This window comes from Phoca vitulina, unplaced genomic scaffold (genome assembly GCF_004348235.1).
Source record: "Phoca vitulina isolate PV1807 unplaced genomic scaffold, GSC_HSeal_1.0 scaffold8, whole genome shotgun sequence".
Classification (NCBI taxonomy): Eukaryota; Metazoa; Chordata; class Mammalia; order Carnivora; family Phocidae; genus Phoca; species Phoca vitulina.
In genome coordinates, this window is record NW_022589711.1 from 23,805,653 (window position 1) to 23,827,233 (window position 21,581).

The window sequence follows — 21,581 nt, forward strand, 5'->3', positions numbered from 1 at the left end:
AATGTGTATATAGGGTGCATACACATATGCACAAGCATTGTATTACCTAGCTCTTCATTCATCCATTCATGCACTGTTTCTCTGTGACTTTAACATGAACTATTCATACTAAACCGCTTTTCAGAAAGGCTGTATCAATTTATTCTCCCCACCCTGCCCAGCAGTATTAGAGATAAAAGAAACTGTAATCTGTTGTTTTCTTCATTAGTGAAGGTGAACTTTTCCAATGTGTGCTTAGTTTAAAATTTCCTCTGGTATGTGATACTCTTATGCTTCTAGAATATTTTCTTACCAGAATCCCTGCCTTTAAAAATTTTTTTAACTATCTGTATATTGCAGTATATGGTAAGAGGGAGATTTTCCTGGGTTGGCCTGACCTAATCAGTTAGGCGCTTTAAAAGCAGAGTGCTTTCTCAGGTTAGTCACATAACTGGAAATTAAGAGAGAATGGTGAACACTCCACGTGGCCTCTAGAAACTGAAAACAGTCTCTGGGCAATAGGCAGCAAGAAAATGGGGACACCAGTTTTACAAGTATAAGACAGTAGTAGTAGATTCTGTCAACAGTCAGTGAGCTTGAAGAGAACCCGCGGTGTCAGATAGGAACCACATCCCCAGCTGACTACCTTGATTCCGGCCGGGCAGGCAAGAACAGACAATCCAGTCATGCCAAATCCAGACCTCTAGTCTACAGAAACTGAGATAATAAATTATGCTATTTTAAGCTGCTGGCTTTGTGGTAATATTATAAAACAATAGAAAGCTAATACGGCCAGAAATTTACTTTGGTGTACCAGCACATGTCATTTTATTGTGCTTTGCAGATACTGCCTTTTTTCTCACCGGCTGAAGGTTTGTGACAATCCTGCATCTAGCAAGTCTGTCGGCACCATTTTTTCAACAACCACTACTCACGTTGTGTCTCTGTGTCACGTCTTAGTAATTCTTGCAATTTTTCAAGCTTTCTCATTATTGTTAACATTTGTTATGGTAATCTGTGATCTGACGTCACTATCATAATTATTCTGAGGTGCCATGAAACCCACGTGACTGGCAGACTTAATACATGCTTTGTGCATTCTGGCTGCTCCACTAACCAGCCATTGCCCATCTCTCTCCTTCTCCTCAGGCCTCCCTTTACCCTGAGATACAACAATATTGAAATTAGTCCCATTAATAACCCTTCAATGGCCTCTAAGCATTCAAGTGAAAAAGTCACATCTCTCTCACTTTAAATCAACAGCTAGAAATGACTAAGCTTAGTAAGAATGCATGTCAAAAGCGGAGATACGTTGAAAGGCCTCTTACGCCAAATAGCCAAACTGTGAACACAAAGGAAAAGTTCCTGAAGGAAATTAAAAGTGTTATTCCAGTGAACATGTAAATGATAAGAAAGTGGAACAGCCTTCTTATGGATGTGGAGAAAGTTTCAGTGTTCTGAAGAAAAGATCAAACCAGCCACAACATCCCCTTAAGCCAGAGCTTAACTCTCTTTAAACCTGTGAAGGCAGAGAGAGGTGAGGAGGCCGCACAAGAAAAGTGGGAAGCTAGCAGAAACTGGTGATAAGTTTTAAGAAACCATCTCTAGACCAAAAAAGTGCCAGGTGAAGCAGCAAATGCTGACGTAGAAGCTGCAGCAAGTTGTGCAGAAGATCTAGCTCAGATCACTTAAGAAGGTGGCTACACTAAACAACAGATTTTCAGTGTAGACAAAACAGCCTCCTATTAGAAGAAGATGCCATCTAGGCACAAACAATGAATCATGGAACACTATATCTAAAACCAATGATGTAATGTATGGGGATTAACATAACAATAAAAAAATTAAAAAAAAAAAAAAGAAGAAGAAGAAGATGCCATCTAGGACTTTCATAGTTAGAGAGGAGAAAAAATGCCTGGCTTCAAGCTTCAAAGAATACACTACCTCTCCTAATTAGGGGCTAAGGCAGCTGGTGACTTTAAGCTGACGCCATTGCTCATTTCATCATTCCCAAAATCCTAGGGCCCTTGAGAAGGATGCTAAGTTTCAGACCTGTACCTCTGAAATTATAGACCTGTACCTCTGAAACAAATAATACATTATATGTTTAAAAAAAAAAAAAAAAGTAAGAAGGGAAAAATGAAGAGGGGGAAATCGGAGGGGGAGATGAACTATGTGAGACTACGGACTCTGAGAAACAAACTGAGGGTTCTAGAGGGGAGGGTGGGGGGGGATGGGTTAGCCTGGTGATGGGTATTAAAGAGGGCACGTACTGAATGGAGCACTGGTTGTTACACGCAAACAATGAATCATGGAACACTACATCAAAAACTAATGATGTAATGTATGGTGATTAACATAACATAATAAAACAAAATTAAAAAAAAAAAAGAAGGATGCTAAGTCTATCCTGCCTGTTCGCTAGAAATGGAACAACAAAGCTTGGATGATAGAACATCTGTATGCGACATGGTTTGTTGAACATTTTAAGTCCACTGTTAAGACCTACTGCTCAGAAAAAAAGATTCCTTTCAAAATATGACTGTTCACTGACACTGCACTTGGTCACTCAAGAGCCCTGATGGAGATGTACAATGAGATGAATGTTGTTTTCATGTCTGCTAACAGAACACTGATTCTGCAGCCCATGGATCAAGAAGTGTTTTGACTTTCAAGTCTTATTATTTAAGAAATACATTTCATAAAGCTACAGGTGCCATAGACAGTGATTCTCTGATGCATCTGGGCAAAGTAAACTGAAAACCTTCTGGAAAGGATCTACCATTCTAGATGCCATTAAGAACATTCATGATTCATGGGATAAGGTCAAATTATCAATATTAATGAGTTTGGAAGGAGTTGATTCCAACCCTCCTAGGGGACTTGGAGGGGTTCAAGACTTCCATGGAGGAAGTAGTTGCAGATGTGGTGGAAATGGCAAGAGAACTAGAATGAGAAGTGGGGCCTAAAGATGGGACTGAACTGACGCAATCTCATGATGAAACTTGAATGTATGGGGATTTGCTTCTTATGGATGAGCAAAGAAAGTGGTTTCTTGAGATGGAAACTACTCCTGGTGAAGATGCCGTGAAGATTATTGAAATGACAACAAAGGATTTAGAAAAGTTTATAAACTTAGTTGACAAAGCAGTGGCAGGGTTTGAGAGGATTAACTCCAACTTTGAAATAAGTTCTGCTGTGGGTAAAATGCTATCAAATAGCGTCAGGCTATAGAGAAATCTTTTATGAGAGGAAGAGTCAATCTCAGCAAATTTCACTGTTGCCTTATTTTAAGAAATTGCCACAGCCACGCCAGCCTTCAGCAACCCCCACCCTGGTCAGTCAGCAGCCATCAACACTGACACAAGATCCTCCACCAGCAAAAAAACTAACTCGAAAGATTGAAAGCGCAGATGATGGTTAGCATTTTTTAGCAATCAATATTTTTAAATTAAGGCATGTACATTTTTTTTTAGATGTAACACTACTGCACACTTTAGACTATAGTATAGTGTAAATGTAACTTTTATATGCACTGGGAAACCAAAAAATTCATTTGACTCAGTTTATTCCAATACCTGCTTTCCGGCAGCAGTACAGAACTGAACCCACCATACCTCTGAGGTATGCTGTACAGTAACACCCTCCTACTCTCAGATGATCAAATCCGGGGAAGTAAAGTACACAAGGTAGAATCTACCTATGGCTTGAGCCTGAATCACATGTATTTTACTTGGCCTCTTGGCCTATATGACTTGGGGTCTACACTATTTCAAAAATGATTCAATTATTTGCCAAGATTTAAAAATCTTTAAACTTTGCATGAATTCTGAATTTCTGTCTTTTCTTGAAAAATCACAAGTAAAAAAAGTAGGGAAACCTGGGCCAGTTCTCCAAATGGTTGTACCTAAGTAATGGCTGTCCCCTTTAAAAAGAGAGTCATACTCCAGTTTGCTAGTCTCCACCACTCCCTAAAGTCTCTGATCCTGAAGCTCAGTTATCATTTGTCAGGGCAATGCTGTTACTATACTCAGTCCATTTCACTCATTTATTTTGTGTGTGTATCATCTGCTGGCAGTGAGTTTGTATCCTCTTGCCTAGAGCTTAGAGGTATTAAGGTTATCATGTGTTTTTCAAAGTCTATATTAACCATACTTTTGGTAGATGAACAGCAACAAACCCTGGAAGTTGTTAAATGAAAATATTTTGTATTCAGAAGAGAGAAGAAATCCCTCTGATTTGAAATAGATTAGAGGTGGTGTTAATACCGCCACAAAACTTAAGGAATCTGATTTATGTTCTCAACTAAATGGAAGATCATTTAGCCTATGGAGAGATCTGCCACCGAACAACACTCCTCTTACAAACTCACAACTTAAAAAGAGAAGATGGGGGTGGGGAGTTATTTGCTAGAGCAAAAAGCACATCAACTGTGTCCACCTCCAATAGATACAACAGATGGAAATGGAGTTTGCTTAGGGAAGATCACTCTTAATTTACAAACAAACAGATTTAGGTATGGCTTTTTAGTGCCTATGTACAGAAGCACTTCTAATTGCAAAAACAAAATTCCAAATTTGGAACCTTCAAAGTAATTAATCAATAAAGTGAGCCCCTGAATATCCAGGCACTGAAAGAGGTATGCAGCAGGAATTCAGTGATGAAACTAGACTGGCACACTGTTGCCCTTGGAAAGCTTAGTGTAGCAGGACAGGGCAAACACACAGTTGAAGCCCCTAAAATACAGAAGAGGCCATTTTAACACCCAGAAAATGTTTAGAGAAGATACCATCATTAAGTAATGTCCATCAATACAGTTTCTTTAAGAGTCAGGCTTCAAGAGTGAGATGGAGTTGTAAAATCAGCCCTCTGTCTTACAGTGATTTCACATTCTCTTTTTGAATGACTAAGATACCCTCCCATAATGATCTTGCTTATATTGTGACTAACAATACATTGTTTTTGGCTGAATTTAGCATTACTTTTAACTGCTTCAACAAAAACTTACCTGCATAGGATAATCATGGAGGGTACAGATATAATTTCCTTTTAAACAATTAGGCTATAAAGCAGGGCACTTGCTATGATGAGCACTGGGTGTTGTATGTAAGTGATCAATCACTGAATTCTACTCCAGAAACCAATATTGCCCTGTATGCTAACTACCTAAAATTTAAATTAAAAATAAAAATAATTATGATTATACCAAAAAAAAAAAGGTACCCATCATAAATAAAAAATAAAAAATAAAAATAAACAATTAAGGGCGCCTGGGTGGCTCAGTCGGTTAAGCGACTGCCTTCAGCTCAGGTCATGATCTCAGGGTCCTGGGATCGAGCCCCGCATCGGGCTCCCTGCTCGGCGGGAAGCCTGCTTCTCCCTCTCCCACTCCCCCTGCTTGTGTTCCCTCTCTCGCTGTCTCTCTCTCTCTCTGTCAAATAAATAAATAAAAATCTTTAAAAAAAAAAATAAATAAACAATTAGGCAACTGAGTATATACTTAAAAGAACAAATAACAAATATTTACCATCTTTAAAAGGAGTAGCAGTGGGGCACCTGGGTGGCTCAGATGGTTAAGCATCCACCTTCGGCTCAGGTCATGATCTCAAGGTCCTGGGATGAAGGGCTCTGCTCAGCGAGGAGTCTGCTTTCCCCCCTGCCTCTGCCCTTTCCCCCCAGCTCGTGCATGTGCACACACTCTCTCTCAACTAAAATCTTTAAAAAATTTTTTTCAAATTAAAAAATAAAATAAATAAATAAAAGGAATAGCAGTATCACCAATAATGGATTTGTCTTTCCTTCTGAAAGACAGTGGTGACTACTTTAAAAAGTGTATTTTTCTACTTCATAAAGTCATTATGGATTTTGATTTCAGGGGAATATGGCTACTTCACTGTTGTTTTATTTTCATGAATAAATGACACATGCAGTATTTGTACATTTAAAAATAAAGTTCATGTGGGAAATGTACTTTTGACACTTTTACTCCTACTTCCCACCTCATACACAAAAATTAATTATGGATTGACTGAAAATATGTGTGGAAAGGAAAACAATAAAGCTTTTAGAGGAAAACCTTGGGAACAACTTCATGACCTATGAGTTGGCAAAGATTTTAAAAGGACACAAAAAATGGTAATCCTAATTGGAAAAAAAATTAATAATTGTGAACATTAAAATTAAGTTAAAATTAATGTCTATCAAAAGGTACCAATAAGGGAGGTAGAAAGAAAAGCCAAAGAAAGGGAGAATATATATTTTAATACATATACCCCAAAGAACCCATACCAGAACATAGAAAGAATTCCTACAAATAAGAAAATGATCACCCAAATGCATAAAAAAATTCAACACTTCTCATAAAAGATATTCAAATGGCTAACATAGGAAAAGAGAACAATATCATTAGGCATCAGGGAAATGCAAAGCAGAGCTACAGTGTGGTATCAGTACACACACACACACACACACACACACACACACACACACACACACGAATGGTTAAAATGGCAAAAGTAGAGACAAGTAACTGAAACTCTCATACCCTTGTGGTGGGTATAAACTGGTACAGCCACGAATGCATTTGTCAGTATCTACTAAAGCTGAACACATGCACACCCAGCAACTCCTCTTCTAGATGTAGAATTGTACATCTGCATTCACCAAAAGACAGGTGAGAAAATGCTCACAGCAAACAGTGATAGCTAAGAACTGGTTATATGGTAGATATACCTTAATTTCCTTACTGTTAGAAATTTAGATTGCTTCCAATTTTTCTAATAGTGAATAATGTAGGAATAGACATCTTCCTAACACAACTTTTATTTTTGAAATATTTCCTTAAGAATGATTCTTAATATATACTTCCAGACTGCTAGGTAAGTAAGCTATATCAACTAAGAGAGCCTCAATAAAAAAAAGTACCAATTTCACTACACCCATGTCAACATATTTTTTTTTACTAATTCAAAATTCAAGGAGGGAATATACTTAGTTTTAAAAAATCTGCATTTCTGGGGCGCCTGGGTGGCTCAGTCATTAAGCGTCTGCCTTCGGCTCGGGTGATGATCTCAGGGTCCTGAAATTGAGCCCCACATCGGGCTCCCTGCTCCGAGGGAAGCCTGCTTCTCCCACTCCCCCTGCTTGTGTTCCCTCTCTCGCTGTCTCTCTCTCTCTGTCAAAATAAATAAAGTCTTTAAAAAAAATAAAAATTAAAAAATTAAAAATTTGCATTTCTTTGATTATAAGCACAGCTGCCTCCTCCAATAATCTCTTCCAGAATGGCAGGTTGGACAAAAGAGCACACAACTTTTTATTAGTATCCATGATGGTAGCCAAAGGGCCTTGATGGAAAATTTTATAGTATTCATGTGGACCAAAATATCCACAGAGCAATACCAATCTTCCCCATCAAATTTTTCTTAGTGGGCCTCCCTTCTCTCTTATGAAACTTATGCTTCTAGGGTTTTAAGACTTATCTTCTGGAACACCAGCAAACTTCTGGACAGAAGAGAACGTCATTATTCTGCTTTTATTTCTTAATAAAAACTTTTGAAAAGGAAGTGACTCAAGGCTTTGGCTTCTATTAAATTGACAGCTTCTTTCTTGATAGCTGGCAGAATTTCTCATACCAAGTATACGAATGTAAAAAGCAGTGAGTCACAACAATGTTTAAATGTCAATAAAACCAGATGTACTGTCAAGCATCACAGGTGAGACATACACAGCATACCATGAAATTTCTTTCAAAGCTTTTTTAGAAAAATAAACTTTCACCACTTAGGAAATGTCAATGCTTATTAATATTTCCTGTAAAGGCCCACAAATAGGAATTCTTGGGTAGGACTGCAGAGATTAAGTTTTATCCAGCTGAATGCTGTTGAAAAATGAGACAGTTGTCAATTCCTCATTGACCTGCCTCAAAACATTAGAGGAAATAGTTTGAAGTGATGACATCATTTATAGAGACAAAGCTTCAGTATTTATTTTCTGTTCTAGGCCACAAAGCAGCTTGACCATTCCTGGGTACAAAGATTCACTAAAGTCTTTTGAATTGTATAGGACTTCTGTACTTTGCAATGCAACAAACAACCTCATATGATACTTTCTCATAGGGACAAATCCAAGTTAAATTTAAGTTCCCATCAAGCCTTCTCACGAAAACCATCCACAGTCGAACAATGTATTTTCATGATGAACAGATAAGGTGCCTTTAGCCTTGACTACATGTTTTTGTAGGCTAGGACTTTATCACACATAAAACTCTGTGGCTCTTATATCTATCATTCAAGAAACCTATAATCATTAAGATTATGTATCACTTCTTCAATTCTTGGCTATGGAAAACTATTCTAAATGAAAAATGTTAACGAAGATGATAGTATTATAATACCTTTAATTCTTTCAAATGAAACAGTACTTATCACTTTAATTTGATATAAAATAATTATTTTTTACAAAGACAGCTTTAAAAGAAACAGGAAGAGGGGCGCCTGGGTGGCTCAGTTGGTTAAGCGACTGCCTTCGGCTCAGGTCATGATCCTGGAGTCCCTGGATCGAGTCCCGCATCGGGCTCCCTACTCGGCAGGGAGTCTGCTTCTCCCTCTGACCCTCCCCCCTCTCATGTGCTCTCTCTCTCTCTCTCTCTCATTCTGTCTCAAATAAATAAATAAAATCTTTAAAAAAAAAAAAAAAAGAAAAGAAACAGGAAGAAACTCAAAGAAGAAGTATTCTACTTTTATTAAGATCATGGACCCCTAAAGCATAGCAACAGATCTCATAGAGTCTACGAATAACCTAAGTGGTAAAAGTTAATGAAAGACTCATTGGGGGAGACAAAGATGATCAAGGTATCCCATGCACAGACATAAAATACAAGAAAAAAAAAAAGTCCATTGGCAGATGAGAGTACTGACTTCAGGGAGGGAACTTAAGAGCGCAATTTTGGAAAGAAAACACTTCAGGGGGAGAAGTAGGTTAAAAGTAATAGAGAGAGGGGCACCTGGGTGGCTCAGTCAGTTAAGCATCTGCCTTCGGCTCAGGTCATGATTCCAGGGTCCTGGGATGGAGCCCCACATTGGACTCCCTGCTCAGTAGGGAGCCCGCTTCTCCCTTTGCTTCTACCCCTGTTTGTGCGTTCTCTCTGTCAAATAAAAAAAAAAAAGTAATAGAGAGGAATACTTTGGACACTGCACTGTAAAGGGGAGAAGAAACAAAGCAAGAGGGGGAAATTTAGGGTCCTGCAAGACAAATAAAAAATAAAAAAAAGATACAATTCCTCCCCCACTACCACCTCTTCTCCAAAAAAGAAAATATCTACTACACTGACAGAAGAGGACTATCATGAACCTGTCACAAACTATAAAGTAAACCACTGCAAACCACACCTCTATACCCACAAATACCTAGACACAGTCTTTAACTACTTAAAAAATATATAGTGTAAGGGGACCCTGGGTAGCTCAGTCATTTAGGTGTACGACTCTTGATCTCAGCTCAGGTCTTGATCTCAGGGTTATGAGTTCATGCCCTGCACTGGGCTCCATGCTGGGCGTGGAGCCTACTTTAAAAAAAAAAAGGAGGGGGTGAACTTGGGTGGCTCAGCTGGTTAAGCGTCTGACTCTTGATTTCAGCTCAGGTCATGATCTCAGGATCATGGGATGGAGCCCTGCATCAGGCTCTGTGCTCACCAGGGAGTCTGCTTGGGATTCTCTCTCTCCCTCTACACTCCCCCCACCCAGCTCTCTTGCTCTCACTCTCTCTCACTCTCTCTCGCTCTCTCAAATAAATCTTTATTTATTAGTAATATATAAAACTTATATATACTATATAATATGTTATAGAGATTATATATTATACACATTATATAGTATAAAACAAAAAACAATTTTATATATATATGTGTGTATATATATATACATATATATATATAAAATAAAACAAAAAATAAGAATCCCAACAACTCAGTTTATGGAAACCCCCTCCCCCCCGCTAAAAAACAATGATAAAACAGAAGGAAACTGGAACACTCCAGACTTAATTAAATGTCCTCAAGCAACTGGGGACATGATAAAACCCCTTGAAACAGAAACTCAAAAGCTAAAAATAGAAATGGACAATATCCAGAAAGAACTAAGAGTTGATTTCACAAAATGTAAAAAAAAAAATGACAAAATTATATAAAAAATGAAGACCATATTACAAGGTGCACAAGGAATAATGGATTCTAATGAAACATGATAATGAATGTTAAAAAAAAAAGAAAAAAAGAACGAAATAGAATGAAAAGGAAATAAAAAACTAAAAGCACTGGTGAGAATGTGGTTTAAATGGCAAGGAAGACCCAAGTTTCTTAGACTTAAAAATGTATCTAAAAAAGATGCACAAGAGAATGGAACAGAAATAATATTAAAAGTATCATCCCACAAAACTTTCCAGAAATAAAAGATCTGAATCTATGTATTGAAAGAGCTTATTGGATACCAGTGAAAACCAATCCAAAATGATCACCTTCAACACATATCCTTATAACACTATTAAGACTTTAAAGGTAAATAAACTTCTCGAAAAACAATATAAAAAGCCAGGCAATAATGGAAGAGTATTTAAAAACAAAAACTCAAAGAAAGAATAGGTCAATCAAAAAGGACATATTTATATATAATCAAGCTGTCCCTCAAGTCTCCACATAATAAAACTTTTAAAATAAGCAGTTTTAAGCATGCAAGAAATTCTGTACCCATAAGTCCTGCTTAAGGAATCAGTCTATTCCAAGATGAACTTCATCCACTCACATTATGACTGGAGAACTTGGGCAAAAAGACAGAGTGTGAACATTTAATATTTTTAAATACAGATCTAGGAAAGTTAGGGATGGGCTGAAGAATAAGATGTTATATGATGTAGGCTACATGTTATGAATTTATGTTCTAACAGTAAAAATAGGGAGAGAAGGGAGAAGAAAAGAGGAAAGTAAAACAGTTCGTTGAATGTTATATAATAGGTAGGAGTTACAGACAATTGGTGGGATTTAACACCATTAAAAATAGACAAATCAGACAGTAAAGATTAAGACAACAGGGGATCACAGGCATTTAAAAAAGTAAAAATTGAAAGATAACACTTAGAACAAAATTATAAGACTTATTAAGCTCCAAAAGCTTAAATAAATTTAATTTTAAATAAATTTAAAAATAGAAGGAAAGAAAACAATGTAAAGAAATAAGCACAACAAATACATATAATTGTAACTTAAAATACACAGAGTTGAGACAAAACATTTCAGTTTTATAAATAAGTACAAATGGGCTTAACTCAGCTATTTAAAATAAAAAAGATTTTCAACTGGGTTCACAGAGTAAGACCCAAAAATGTGCTACATACAAAAAACACACCCAAAACAAAATGATCTACAAAAGCTGAAAATAAAGGGGGAGCAAAGGCAGGTATACCAGGCAAATGAAGACAATAAGAGATATGGAGGAGGATGTGCAGATGATACTGTCAGACAAAAAGAGAATTCAAACTCAAAGTATTAGACATGACAAAGGAGGAACTTTTTAATGCTGGAAGTCACAATTTTTTTTTTTTTTTTTTTAAAAGATTTATTTTTTTGGGAGAGAGAGGGGGATTACAGGGGGGGGGGGGTGCGGTGGGCAGAGGGAGAGGGAGAAGCAGGCTCCCAGTCGAGCAGGGAGCCTGATGCGGGGCTCGATCCCAGGACCCTGGGATCATGACCTGAGCCGAAGGCAGACGCTTAACCGACTGAGCCACCCAGGCGCCCCTGGAAGTCACAATTTAAAATAAAGATATTACAGCTAAGAACACCTTTATAAAAGCAAAAACCTAAAGAAAAACAAGGGGGAAAAAAAAGAGACATACCAATAAGAGATCAAGTAGTTAAGAATAAAGATATAGCAAATCTAATCAGTAAATAAGATCTGAATGACTATCAAACTTTACATCTTGATATTAGAGAACATCTTGATATTAGAGAACAAACCTTCTCAAGCATACATGGGACATTCATAATAAAGGTTGTGTTAGGTTATGCAGAAAATATTAGAAAGCTCCATAGAGATATTTATGACCACAACGCAATAAAAGTAAAAATTATTAACACTAGCAAAGAAAGGTATTCCAACTGCAAATCTATTTATGTACTATATACCCAATAATAAACATGTACCGAGTAAAAGGGAAATACAAAACAAAATTAGACTTCCAAAAAAAACACCGATACAATAAATCAATCTGTGGTATATCAGTCTTAAAGATGTACTCAAAGTAAACCTCAAAGCATTAGACACATTTATCAATAACAATGATAGAATAAATACAAATGAATTAAAATTCTTTGCTAAAAGCTAGGAAACAAATAACAAAATAAGCCCAAAGCAAGCATAATGAAGAAAATGAAATAACAGAACTAGAAACAGAAATTAATAGGGTAGAGAAAATAGAATAGATCTAAATATAATAAATCATTTCTGATTTATTTTTTGAAAAAAATTAACAAAATAGGCAAACCACTTGCTGACAATCAAGGGAAAAAAGGGGAAAGCACAAATGAACAAAACAAAACAAAAATGATATGAAGGAAATAACCATTGAAAAAACCACTGAAATAACCGTTAGGAAAAAAAACCATACAATTCTATTTTTCAGACATCACTACAAATAAACTTGAAGACCCAGGTGAACTGGGTAATTTATTAGGCAAAGAGCTTACTAAAACTGAACTACTTAAAGATAAAATCTGAACGAGATCAATCTCCTAAGAAAAAATAAAGAGGGGCGCCTGGGTGGCTCAGTCTGTTAAGCGTCTGCCTTCGGCTCAGGTCGTGATCCCAGGGTCTTGGGATCGAGCCCTGCATCGGGCTCCCTGCTCCGCAGGGAGCCTGCTTCTCCCTCTCCCACTCCCCCTGCTTGTGTTCCCTCTCTTGCTGTGTCTCTCTCTGTCAAATAAATAAAATCTTTAAAAAAAAAAAAAAAAGAAAAAGAAAATAATAGGACCTATCCTACCAAAAAAAGCATCAGGTCTGGATGGTTTTTCACAGAGTGAAACCTTCAAATACCAACTTGTTCAAAAACTCTCTTACATTTTTCCAGAGCAATGAAGGAAAACTTCTGAAATCTTTGCACTTATATATGTAACATCAATACCTAAACCTTATAAGGACAATGCAAAATAAATTATACACTAATTTTTGCTTATCAATATTTATATAAAAATACTAAATAGATTATTAGGAAACAGAATCCAATGCCACATTAATAGAATGATGCAACAAAGGGATATTCATTCCAGGAATGTAAAGTTGGTTCACTGTTAGGGAATCCATTAATATAATCCACCATACAAATAGATTTCAGAAGAAAAACATATAATCATCTCCACAGATGCTAAAGAAGCTTTCTATCATAATCCAATTCTTTCCTAATGAAAAACACTCAAGAAAATAGAAATCAAGGAATACTTCCTGTTATGTATCCCCCAAAATTAATTTGTTGAAACCCCTTCCACTCCATGTGAACATATTTAGGGATATGGCCTTAATGTAGGTAATTAAGGTTAAATTAAGTCATAATGATAAACTCCTAATCCAAGAGGATTAGTGTCCTTGTAAGAATAGACCAGAGAACTCACCCCTTCTCTCTCTCTGCTATGTGTGGACACAGAAATAAAGTAGCTGTCTATAAAGCCAGGAAGAGAATTCTCAGCAGCAACTGAATCTGACACCCTGATTTCAGACTTCCAGACTCTAAGCTGTGAGAAAATAAGTTTCTGTTGTTTAAGCTATCCAGTATATGGTATTGCAGCCTGAGCTAACACCTCCATAAGATCAGGAACAAGAAAGAGATGCCCACCATCTACACTATGGATTAACATAGCAATGACTGGTAATATTAGCCAATGCAATTAGATAAATCAATCACAGGCACAAGAACTGGAAAAGAAGTAAAACTATCTCTATTTGCAGATGTGACTGTGTACCTAGAAATCCCTAGAAAGTGAATGATAAAACTGAATTAAAAAAACCCAGTAAAGGGCGCCTGGGTGGCTCAGTTGGTTAAGCGACTGCCTTCGGCTCAGGTCGTGATCCTGGAGTCCCGGGATCGAGTCCCACATCGGGCTCCCTGCTCAGCAGGGAGTCTGCTTCTCCCTCTGATCCTCCTCCCTCTCATGCTCTCTGTCTCTCATTCTCCCTCTCTCAAATAAATAAATAAAATCTTTAAAAAAAAAAAAAAACCCAGTAAAATAGGATATAAAATCATCATATAGAAATCAATAGTCTTGATAAAATTAGTGACCAGTAAGAGGATACAATGGCAAAACAAACAAAACCAAAACATTTCCACTTACAATAGCAACAGGGAAGATATTTAGGAACAACTTCAACAAAAAAAATGTGTAAAATTTACATGAGAAAGTTCAAAACACCCTTGAAAACAACAAAATTAGATTTGAATAGAAAAAAAGCAGCTCTTGTTCTTGAATAGGATGACTCAACATAACAAAGACAAATTATGAATCACAATAAAAAATACCAACAAACATTTTTATGAAGTTGGACACATTGATAACTAAACTTCATATGGATCAATAAACAGGCAAGAATAGCCAAGAAAACACTAAAAATAAACATCCTTAAAGAGAGACTAGGCATTAAAACACATTATATAGCCTCTATCATTAAAACTGACGTTTTGGTTATGTGAGTATTGACCAGTGGAACACAACAGAAAACCCAGAAATAAACCCAAGTGTGTAGAGAACTTGAGTAGTATATGATAAAGTCAGTATCTCAAATCACTGAGGCAAAGGCAGACCTTTAAATGCATAGTGTTAGGACAAGTGACTAGTCATCTGGAAAAGATACAATTAGATCTACACTTTGTATCATACAAAAGAATATCCCCAAATGGACCAGGAATCTAAATATAAAATAAATGAAACCACATACATGTACTAGAAGAAAACATGGGTAAATTTATATTTAACTGGGATGTAAGGAGAGGCTTTCCAATTAGGATTCAGAATCCAGATGCAAACAAGTGATAAATTTGCTGCATTGAAAAAAACCTGCATGGCAACAAAACCAGATAAACAAGTTCCATAGGGGCGCACCTGGGTGGTTGAGCGTCTGCCTTTGGCTCAGGTCATGATCCGGAGTCCTGGGGTTTGGGATCGAGCCCTGCTCAGTGGGGAGTCTGCTCCTCCCTCTGCCCCTCACCCTGCTCATGCTCCCTCCCTCTCTCTCGCTCTCTCTCAAATAAATAAAATCTTAAAAAAAAAAAGTTCCATAAACAAAGTCAAACAAGGAGAAACTGTCTGCAGTATGTATCACATAGAGGCTACTATCACTAAAAGATAGTAACAGTATTCCTAGGACCGGAGAAAAACAAAGACCAAAAAAACATGACAGAAAAATGAGCAAATGACACAAAAAGTTGTTTAAAAAAAAATGAACCTTTGACATACAAAAAAATATGTTCAACATCACTCATACTAAGAGAAATGCAAATTACAGGTATACTGCGATACCATTTCTCACCTATCAGTTGGCAAAACTTAAAAAGCATGATGATGCACACCCTGGTAACGCTGTGGGGAAACAGGCATTTTTATGCACTGCTGAATGGAAATGCAAGTTGGCATAACCCTTGTAGAGGGGAATCTGGTAATATCTAACAAAGCTATATATACATTTATCTTTTGAACCAATAGTTGCATTTCAGGAATTTGTTCTGAAGCTACACCTCCAAGAATACAAAAATACATCTGCATAAAGTTATTTGTTGCAGCACCGTTTGTAACTGCACGATACTGGAAGTACCTGTACACAAAAGAGTGGTTAAATAAACTGCAGTACCTCCATACTGTGGAGTTCTCTGCAGCTGTAAAAAGAATTAAGGGCTATGTCTATGCACTGTTGTTGGAATGACTTCCTTCTTAGGTAAGGGAAAAGCAAAGTACAAAAGAATATCAACAGTATATTAGATTTGAACTTCAGAATGTCTCTAACAAACCAGATCTTAAAAAAAAATAATTATAGGGGCACCTGGGTGGCTCAGTCAGTTAAGCGTCTGCCTTCGCCTCAGGTCATGATCTCAGGGTCCTGGGATCGAGCCCCGCATCGGGCTCCCTGCTCAGCAGGGAGCCTGCTTCTCCCTCTCCCTCTGCCTGCCTCCCTGCCTACTTGTGATCTCTCTCTGACAAATAAATAAAATTTTTAAAGAAAAATAATTATAACATTCACACACCAAAAACAATCACTCTTGCTAGCACTGAACGCCCGATTCCTCTTAAAATTTCTCTGGATTATCTTAACATGTCTTCCTGCAGCTTGAATCAAGATCAAAACAAGGTCCACACATTATTTTTGGAAGATGTAACTCCTAAAAGTATGACAATTCCCTCTACTTCTCTCCTTTTTTAAAAAATGCTATTGACAGATGGTCTTTATGGTTGATAAAACGTGTTTCTCTAGCTCCTTTATTTCCTGTAAACTGCTAAGGGCTTGATGGGACTGTGGCTCACCTTTTTTCACTGCTGTTACAAGACTGCTTAGGTGGTACTGTTTACTCCCTACTGCATCACCCGTTTAATACAGTTGCCCTCTATTAGTGTTATAGTGGTTTCTAGATCCTCAGGCAATCTGAGTTCCTAAAAGCTTATCTGAGGCCATATATTCATGGCAATATACACACAGTGATCAAGCTACCAGGTTAATTAAGAGTTGACTGAGAGACAACAGAGGTTATCAATCGGCAGTAAGAGAAGCTGGCCAGGAATTCTTTCTCTCATAGGTAAGAGGCCAAAACGTAGAGACAAGATGAAGCATTTGACTTGATATGGAGAGGAGGCCGCCAGAGGATGAACATCATGCTTACAGAAAAGATACTGGGTTCCACTTATAGTTCTAAAAGATATTTTATACACTAGTACCAATAAATGTTTCCAAATTAACTCATGGAGAATTCAAGATTTACTGTATGATGTTAGTTCACCCAAACAGTCTTAGACATTTTCCACCTTTAAGCCTAAGGGACTGATCTCTAAGCCAAAGATTCTCAACATGACTACAAAGCAGATTCCCCTGGGAAGCCTTTAAATTCCAGAGGCGTGGGTCCCACCCAATCAATTCTGATTCAACTGGTCTAGGATGGGGATACAGTATTATTTAGTATATAGTATTATTAAAAATCTTTCCAGGTGACTCTAATATGCAGCCATAACTGAGAACCACTAATCTTAGCTAAGAATAACAACAATAGCAGCCAGTATTAGTAAGCACATATTATGTGTTATGGACTGTTCTAAGCACTTTACATGTTATTAGTTCATTCCCTATCTTACAAGTGAAAAAACAGGTCGGGTAACTTGCCCAAAATCACACATAAGCTAAGAGCGGAGTGAGGATTTGATACCAGGCACTTTGTATCCAAAACCTATGCTTTTAATCACCATGATATACTGCCTCCTGAGTATGAATTATATTCTTTAATTGCAAATAAAATGATTATAAAAAAACAAAAAAAATGAGATACTTAACATCCTCCTTCTTAGAAGCAGTAGAGTGGCATCTTGTTGCAAAAGTACCAACAAGCTTCTTTGGACAGATAAGAATCTTCTCTTCCCAAAAGATTCAAATTTGAGATTTCCACACATAATCCACAAAATAATTTCCTACCTATCATCCTATATAGCCTAGTTATTTAATGTAAGTATCAAAAATTGTTTTAGTTTTAAAACTCAGGGCAGTGATGTATTACATGTACATTTACAAGAAAATTTCCTACCTATTTCAGTTCTGCTAACTCCAATGCCATTATAAATTCTCAAGTAATTAAAGTGACAAGAGTCAGAATCTTCAATGTCAAAGTCACCAAATTTGATGCGCACTCTCTCCCCCATCTTTACACGGATCTCCCATTCGCAAACGGTGCTGTTGGGATAGGTCTGTGGGTAGTTTATGGACGTGAGGGTTCCACTTTCAGGGCCTAGTACAGTATGTCCACATCCGTCACCTTAAAAAAAAAAAAAAAGTTAAAAGAATGATAAATTATTATTACATCTTTAACATTATAAATAATCAGGATTTTTTTGGTGAAAATTTTAAAATATGTATGACAGATGTTTTATACCACCAACACTTTCCTTACACAAGATAGAAAGGAAGGCAGAGTTCTTAGTATATCTGCTCATAGGAACCAAAAGAAACCAGGTACGCTCAAAATAATCAATGATTGCCCTTATGAGTTCAAAGAGCTTTCCACCTCAATAAACAGAGGTAAACATAGCTTAGCAATAAATTTATATACATAGCATAATAAATCCAATCTTTAAAAGAGTGTCAGTTCATAGTAATTGTTCAAAGTAAATGTAAACTATAAAAATAAAAGTATGTGATCAGCTTCATCCATTTATCACAAACCCTTCTAAAATCTGTGAGAAGTAGGAGGATATCTAAAAACACTTTACACGTTGCACAGATTACTGACCATATTACAGTATTTCAAGGCATTCATTCTTGAAGGCATTAAAGCCATATTTAATGAAATTTAATTTTACTAATTTTACATTCTATTGAAATTTGACTTTTTAGTAGTCCTTCTCCAAAAACCTCATTTTTTCCCTACAGAATGACGAGGAAAAAAAATAACAGTTTAATGACTTGGTAAAGATTAGGAAAAATAACTTTCATATCTTGGTAGCAGCATTATCTGTTCCAGAATTCTTTCACTGTGGGAACTCAGGGAACTTAACATAGTATTGTTTGCATCCTCCTTTTATCATTAAATCTGGTGTTTGAGCACCTAGAAGAGGATGCAGTGTTGAGAAGTTTCAGCTGCTGCTCCAACCGTACCATGTAACATTCCTTAATGATGGGATTCAAATGAATCTCTTTCTAAAAGGAAGACGACACTGTACTAAAATGATAGTATTTTTTTCCTTCAAGACAGCCATTTATAATCACCTCTGGAATAGTTCAGTACTTACACAAAAAAACTATCAAAAGTGACAGTGCTGAGTTTTAAAGTCAATATGGATACAGACAGCTGTAAAAGGATTTTCTATTATATTATTATTTTTAAGAACAGTTCAGTGCTGATACCATTTACTAGAACAGATGAATGAAAGCTTTAAAAGCCTGTGAATAAGAAGTTAATAATCTAGAAAGTATTTGCAAAATAGTTACTAATTGGATGTATAAGGAACTGTACATGAACCAATGAAAAAGTAATTTCAAACCAGTCTCAAAACTCACTTTAATAAAGGAAAAACTACTTACCTACCTTATGATGACAATACTTCATATCCTTTTCTGATCAAGAAATTTTATTCTCAAATCCCTACTAGTATTGTTGGCCCACTTTTAAAGGTCAATACTAGCAATCTAGCTTCCTAAACAAACATCTATAAAGTTCAGCTTTTGAGCAACATTGCTATCTCTACACCTGCTTTCATTCTACACATAGAAATTAGGCATAGTCACTCAATAATATATAAAGGCACCATGAAATAAACATGTGAGTTTTTGTGATACACCCACTGATCTGCAAATATAAAACTTAAGTGTTATACAACTCAGAAGAAAAAAAAAAAAACACTCAAATTTTCCCTGAAACTATGATGAAAATACCTTGAATATCTCTACTGAATATCATCTAAATTAGAAACACAGGGATATAAAAGCCTTCACTGTGAACACAAATGAATTGTAATAAAAATAACTTTTGAATAATCATTAAAATTTTTCCTTAGAGAAAAATACTATCCCCTAAGACAAAACTTCTAACATTATGAAACTAGTCTGAAATGTTCTCTTACTATTAAAAAGATGAAAATGTGCTTTCTGGAATGTTTAAGTCTTTGAAAAGTAGCCACTGAAGAAATAAAATAACTCAAAATATAAATGTATTTTCTTTAGTGAATAGAAACTAAAGCAGCTTTTTAAGTGGCTGGAAGTGCTGATAGATTTTAGGAAGCCAAGAATTTCCCATTAACAGCTGAATTCATGACTTAGTAATGGCAGACTGTCCCATCTAATATAGTCCCCACGGGCCACTACTTAACTTAAGGTTGCCATTTTAAAATGAATTTTACAAAAAGAGTACAAGCAGTGTTAGGAGTAATTTTTAGACGTCTTTATGCTCATATTTGACTGTCAATAAATACACAAATGTTTCTTGCCCTTTCCTCCATAAAGCATAATTTCTACAAGTTAACAAAATAAATACTAACTGATGAAAAACAGGACCTTTGCATGCATGCTGATGAAGAAAACAATTAAAATGGAGCTGTCTTTTTTCAGCATCTTGTGTAGGGGGAGGGCATGAACAGTCCACAAGTAACGTGCCAAGAATGTTCTAAAATATGTGATGGAGCTCAGAGCTTCCTCCCCCTAGCAAAAAAGATGGTATGCACCAGAAACCGAAGTTAAAAGAAAGTCTCAAATCTACTACTACAATGAACAAGTTTGAATGTTTCATACTTCCAAGACTATTTGATAAGCTTAACCTGACAAGATAAATAGATTAGCTGGCCTGGATAAACACCTACTGCTATGAAGAATATGTTTAGAATATTACAGTTTGAAAGGGGAGGCTGGGCTTATACATCATCACTAGGCCAGCAGTTTTCAAATGTTTTTCTCAGTTATTCCAAAGTAAGAAATACATTTTACACTGTGATCCCATACACTGCTGCATGTATAATCCCGACCCACTAAAGGGTCCCCACCAGCACTCTGGAAAACACTGTACTAGGCATCCAAAGGTCATAATGTTGAACTCTCAAAGAAGACCTTGTCCTCACTTTTACCCTTAAATTAGAAAATGTGCTTCCAGTTTTTCAGTTCTTAAAAGCAAATCCTGTCTGTACCAATGCTTAAAATGACAAAGTATCTAAAAGTAAAACTAAAATCTGGAGAAAATTCTTTATCAGCTAATCACCTAATACACTTAGACAGTGGTACTCAAATGTGGGAGATGCGGAAGCTCCCATGGGAGCAATTTTACGTCCCATTTGGCAATGTCTGGAGATAGATTTGGTTGGTTGTCACAATTGAGGGGGTGGGCTACTACTGGCATCTGGTGGATGGAAGCCAGGAATGCTACTAAACATCCTACATTGTGCACAGGACAGCACCCCCAGAATAAAGAATGATCGATCTTAAACGTCAGTAGTACTGAGGTTGAGAAGGCTGACCTACAGTAAAGGCCAGGACATCTCAGACAGAAGACCTGAGTGAGTTCTTGGCCGGGTTTCCTTTGGCCTGAAGAATAATGCTGTTCTGTCCACTTAGGGTACAGCCTAAGGAATACTTTCCTCCCACGGTCAGCAGTTATACTAAAGAGTTTGAGTCTCACTTCCCAATTTTTAAAACAAGTAAATGGAAGTTAAAGGAAAGAAAAGGTCCTTTTTATTAGTCTACAGCCCTGGAGTAATTTTTTTTCTGGGTCAACAGCTCTTAAAATTAGGGTTTGAAAAAGGGTGCTAATAAAGTCAGGAGTTAAGTCTCCAAATTTTCTGCTTATCTTTGTATGCTTTGGAAAAAATAATGACCTGTGACCAGGCAACACCACCTACCATT

General features: G+C 36.6%; 1 protein-coding gene across 2 annotated transcripts in view; it reads right to left on the reverse strand.

Moving 5' to 3' along the window:
* Positions 1–21,581, reverse strand: part of DCBLD2 (discoidin, CUB and LCCL domain containing 2) — a 106,346-nt gene that overhangs the window by 71,747 nt on the left and 13,018 nt on the right. For both annotated transcript variants that reach the window (XR_004299779.1, XM_032406396.1), the window contains exon 2: positions 17,785–18,012. Coding sequence is in view for 1 of the 2 variants with exons in the window: in XM_032406396.1 (XP_032262287.1) it covers positions 17,785–18,012 (228 nt within the window). In the remaining variant the exon portion in view is untranslated. The remainder of the gene's footprint in view (positions 1–17,784; positions 18,013–21,581) is intronic.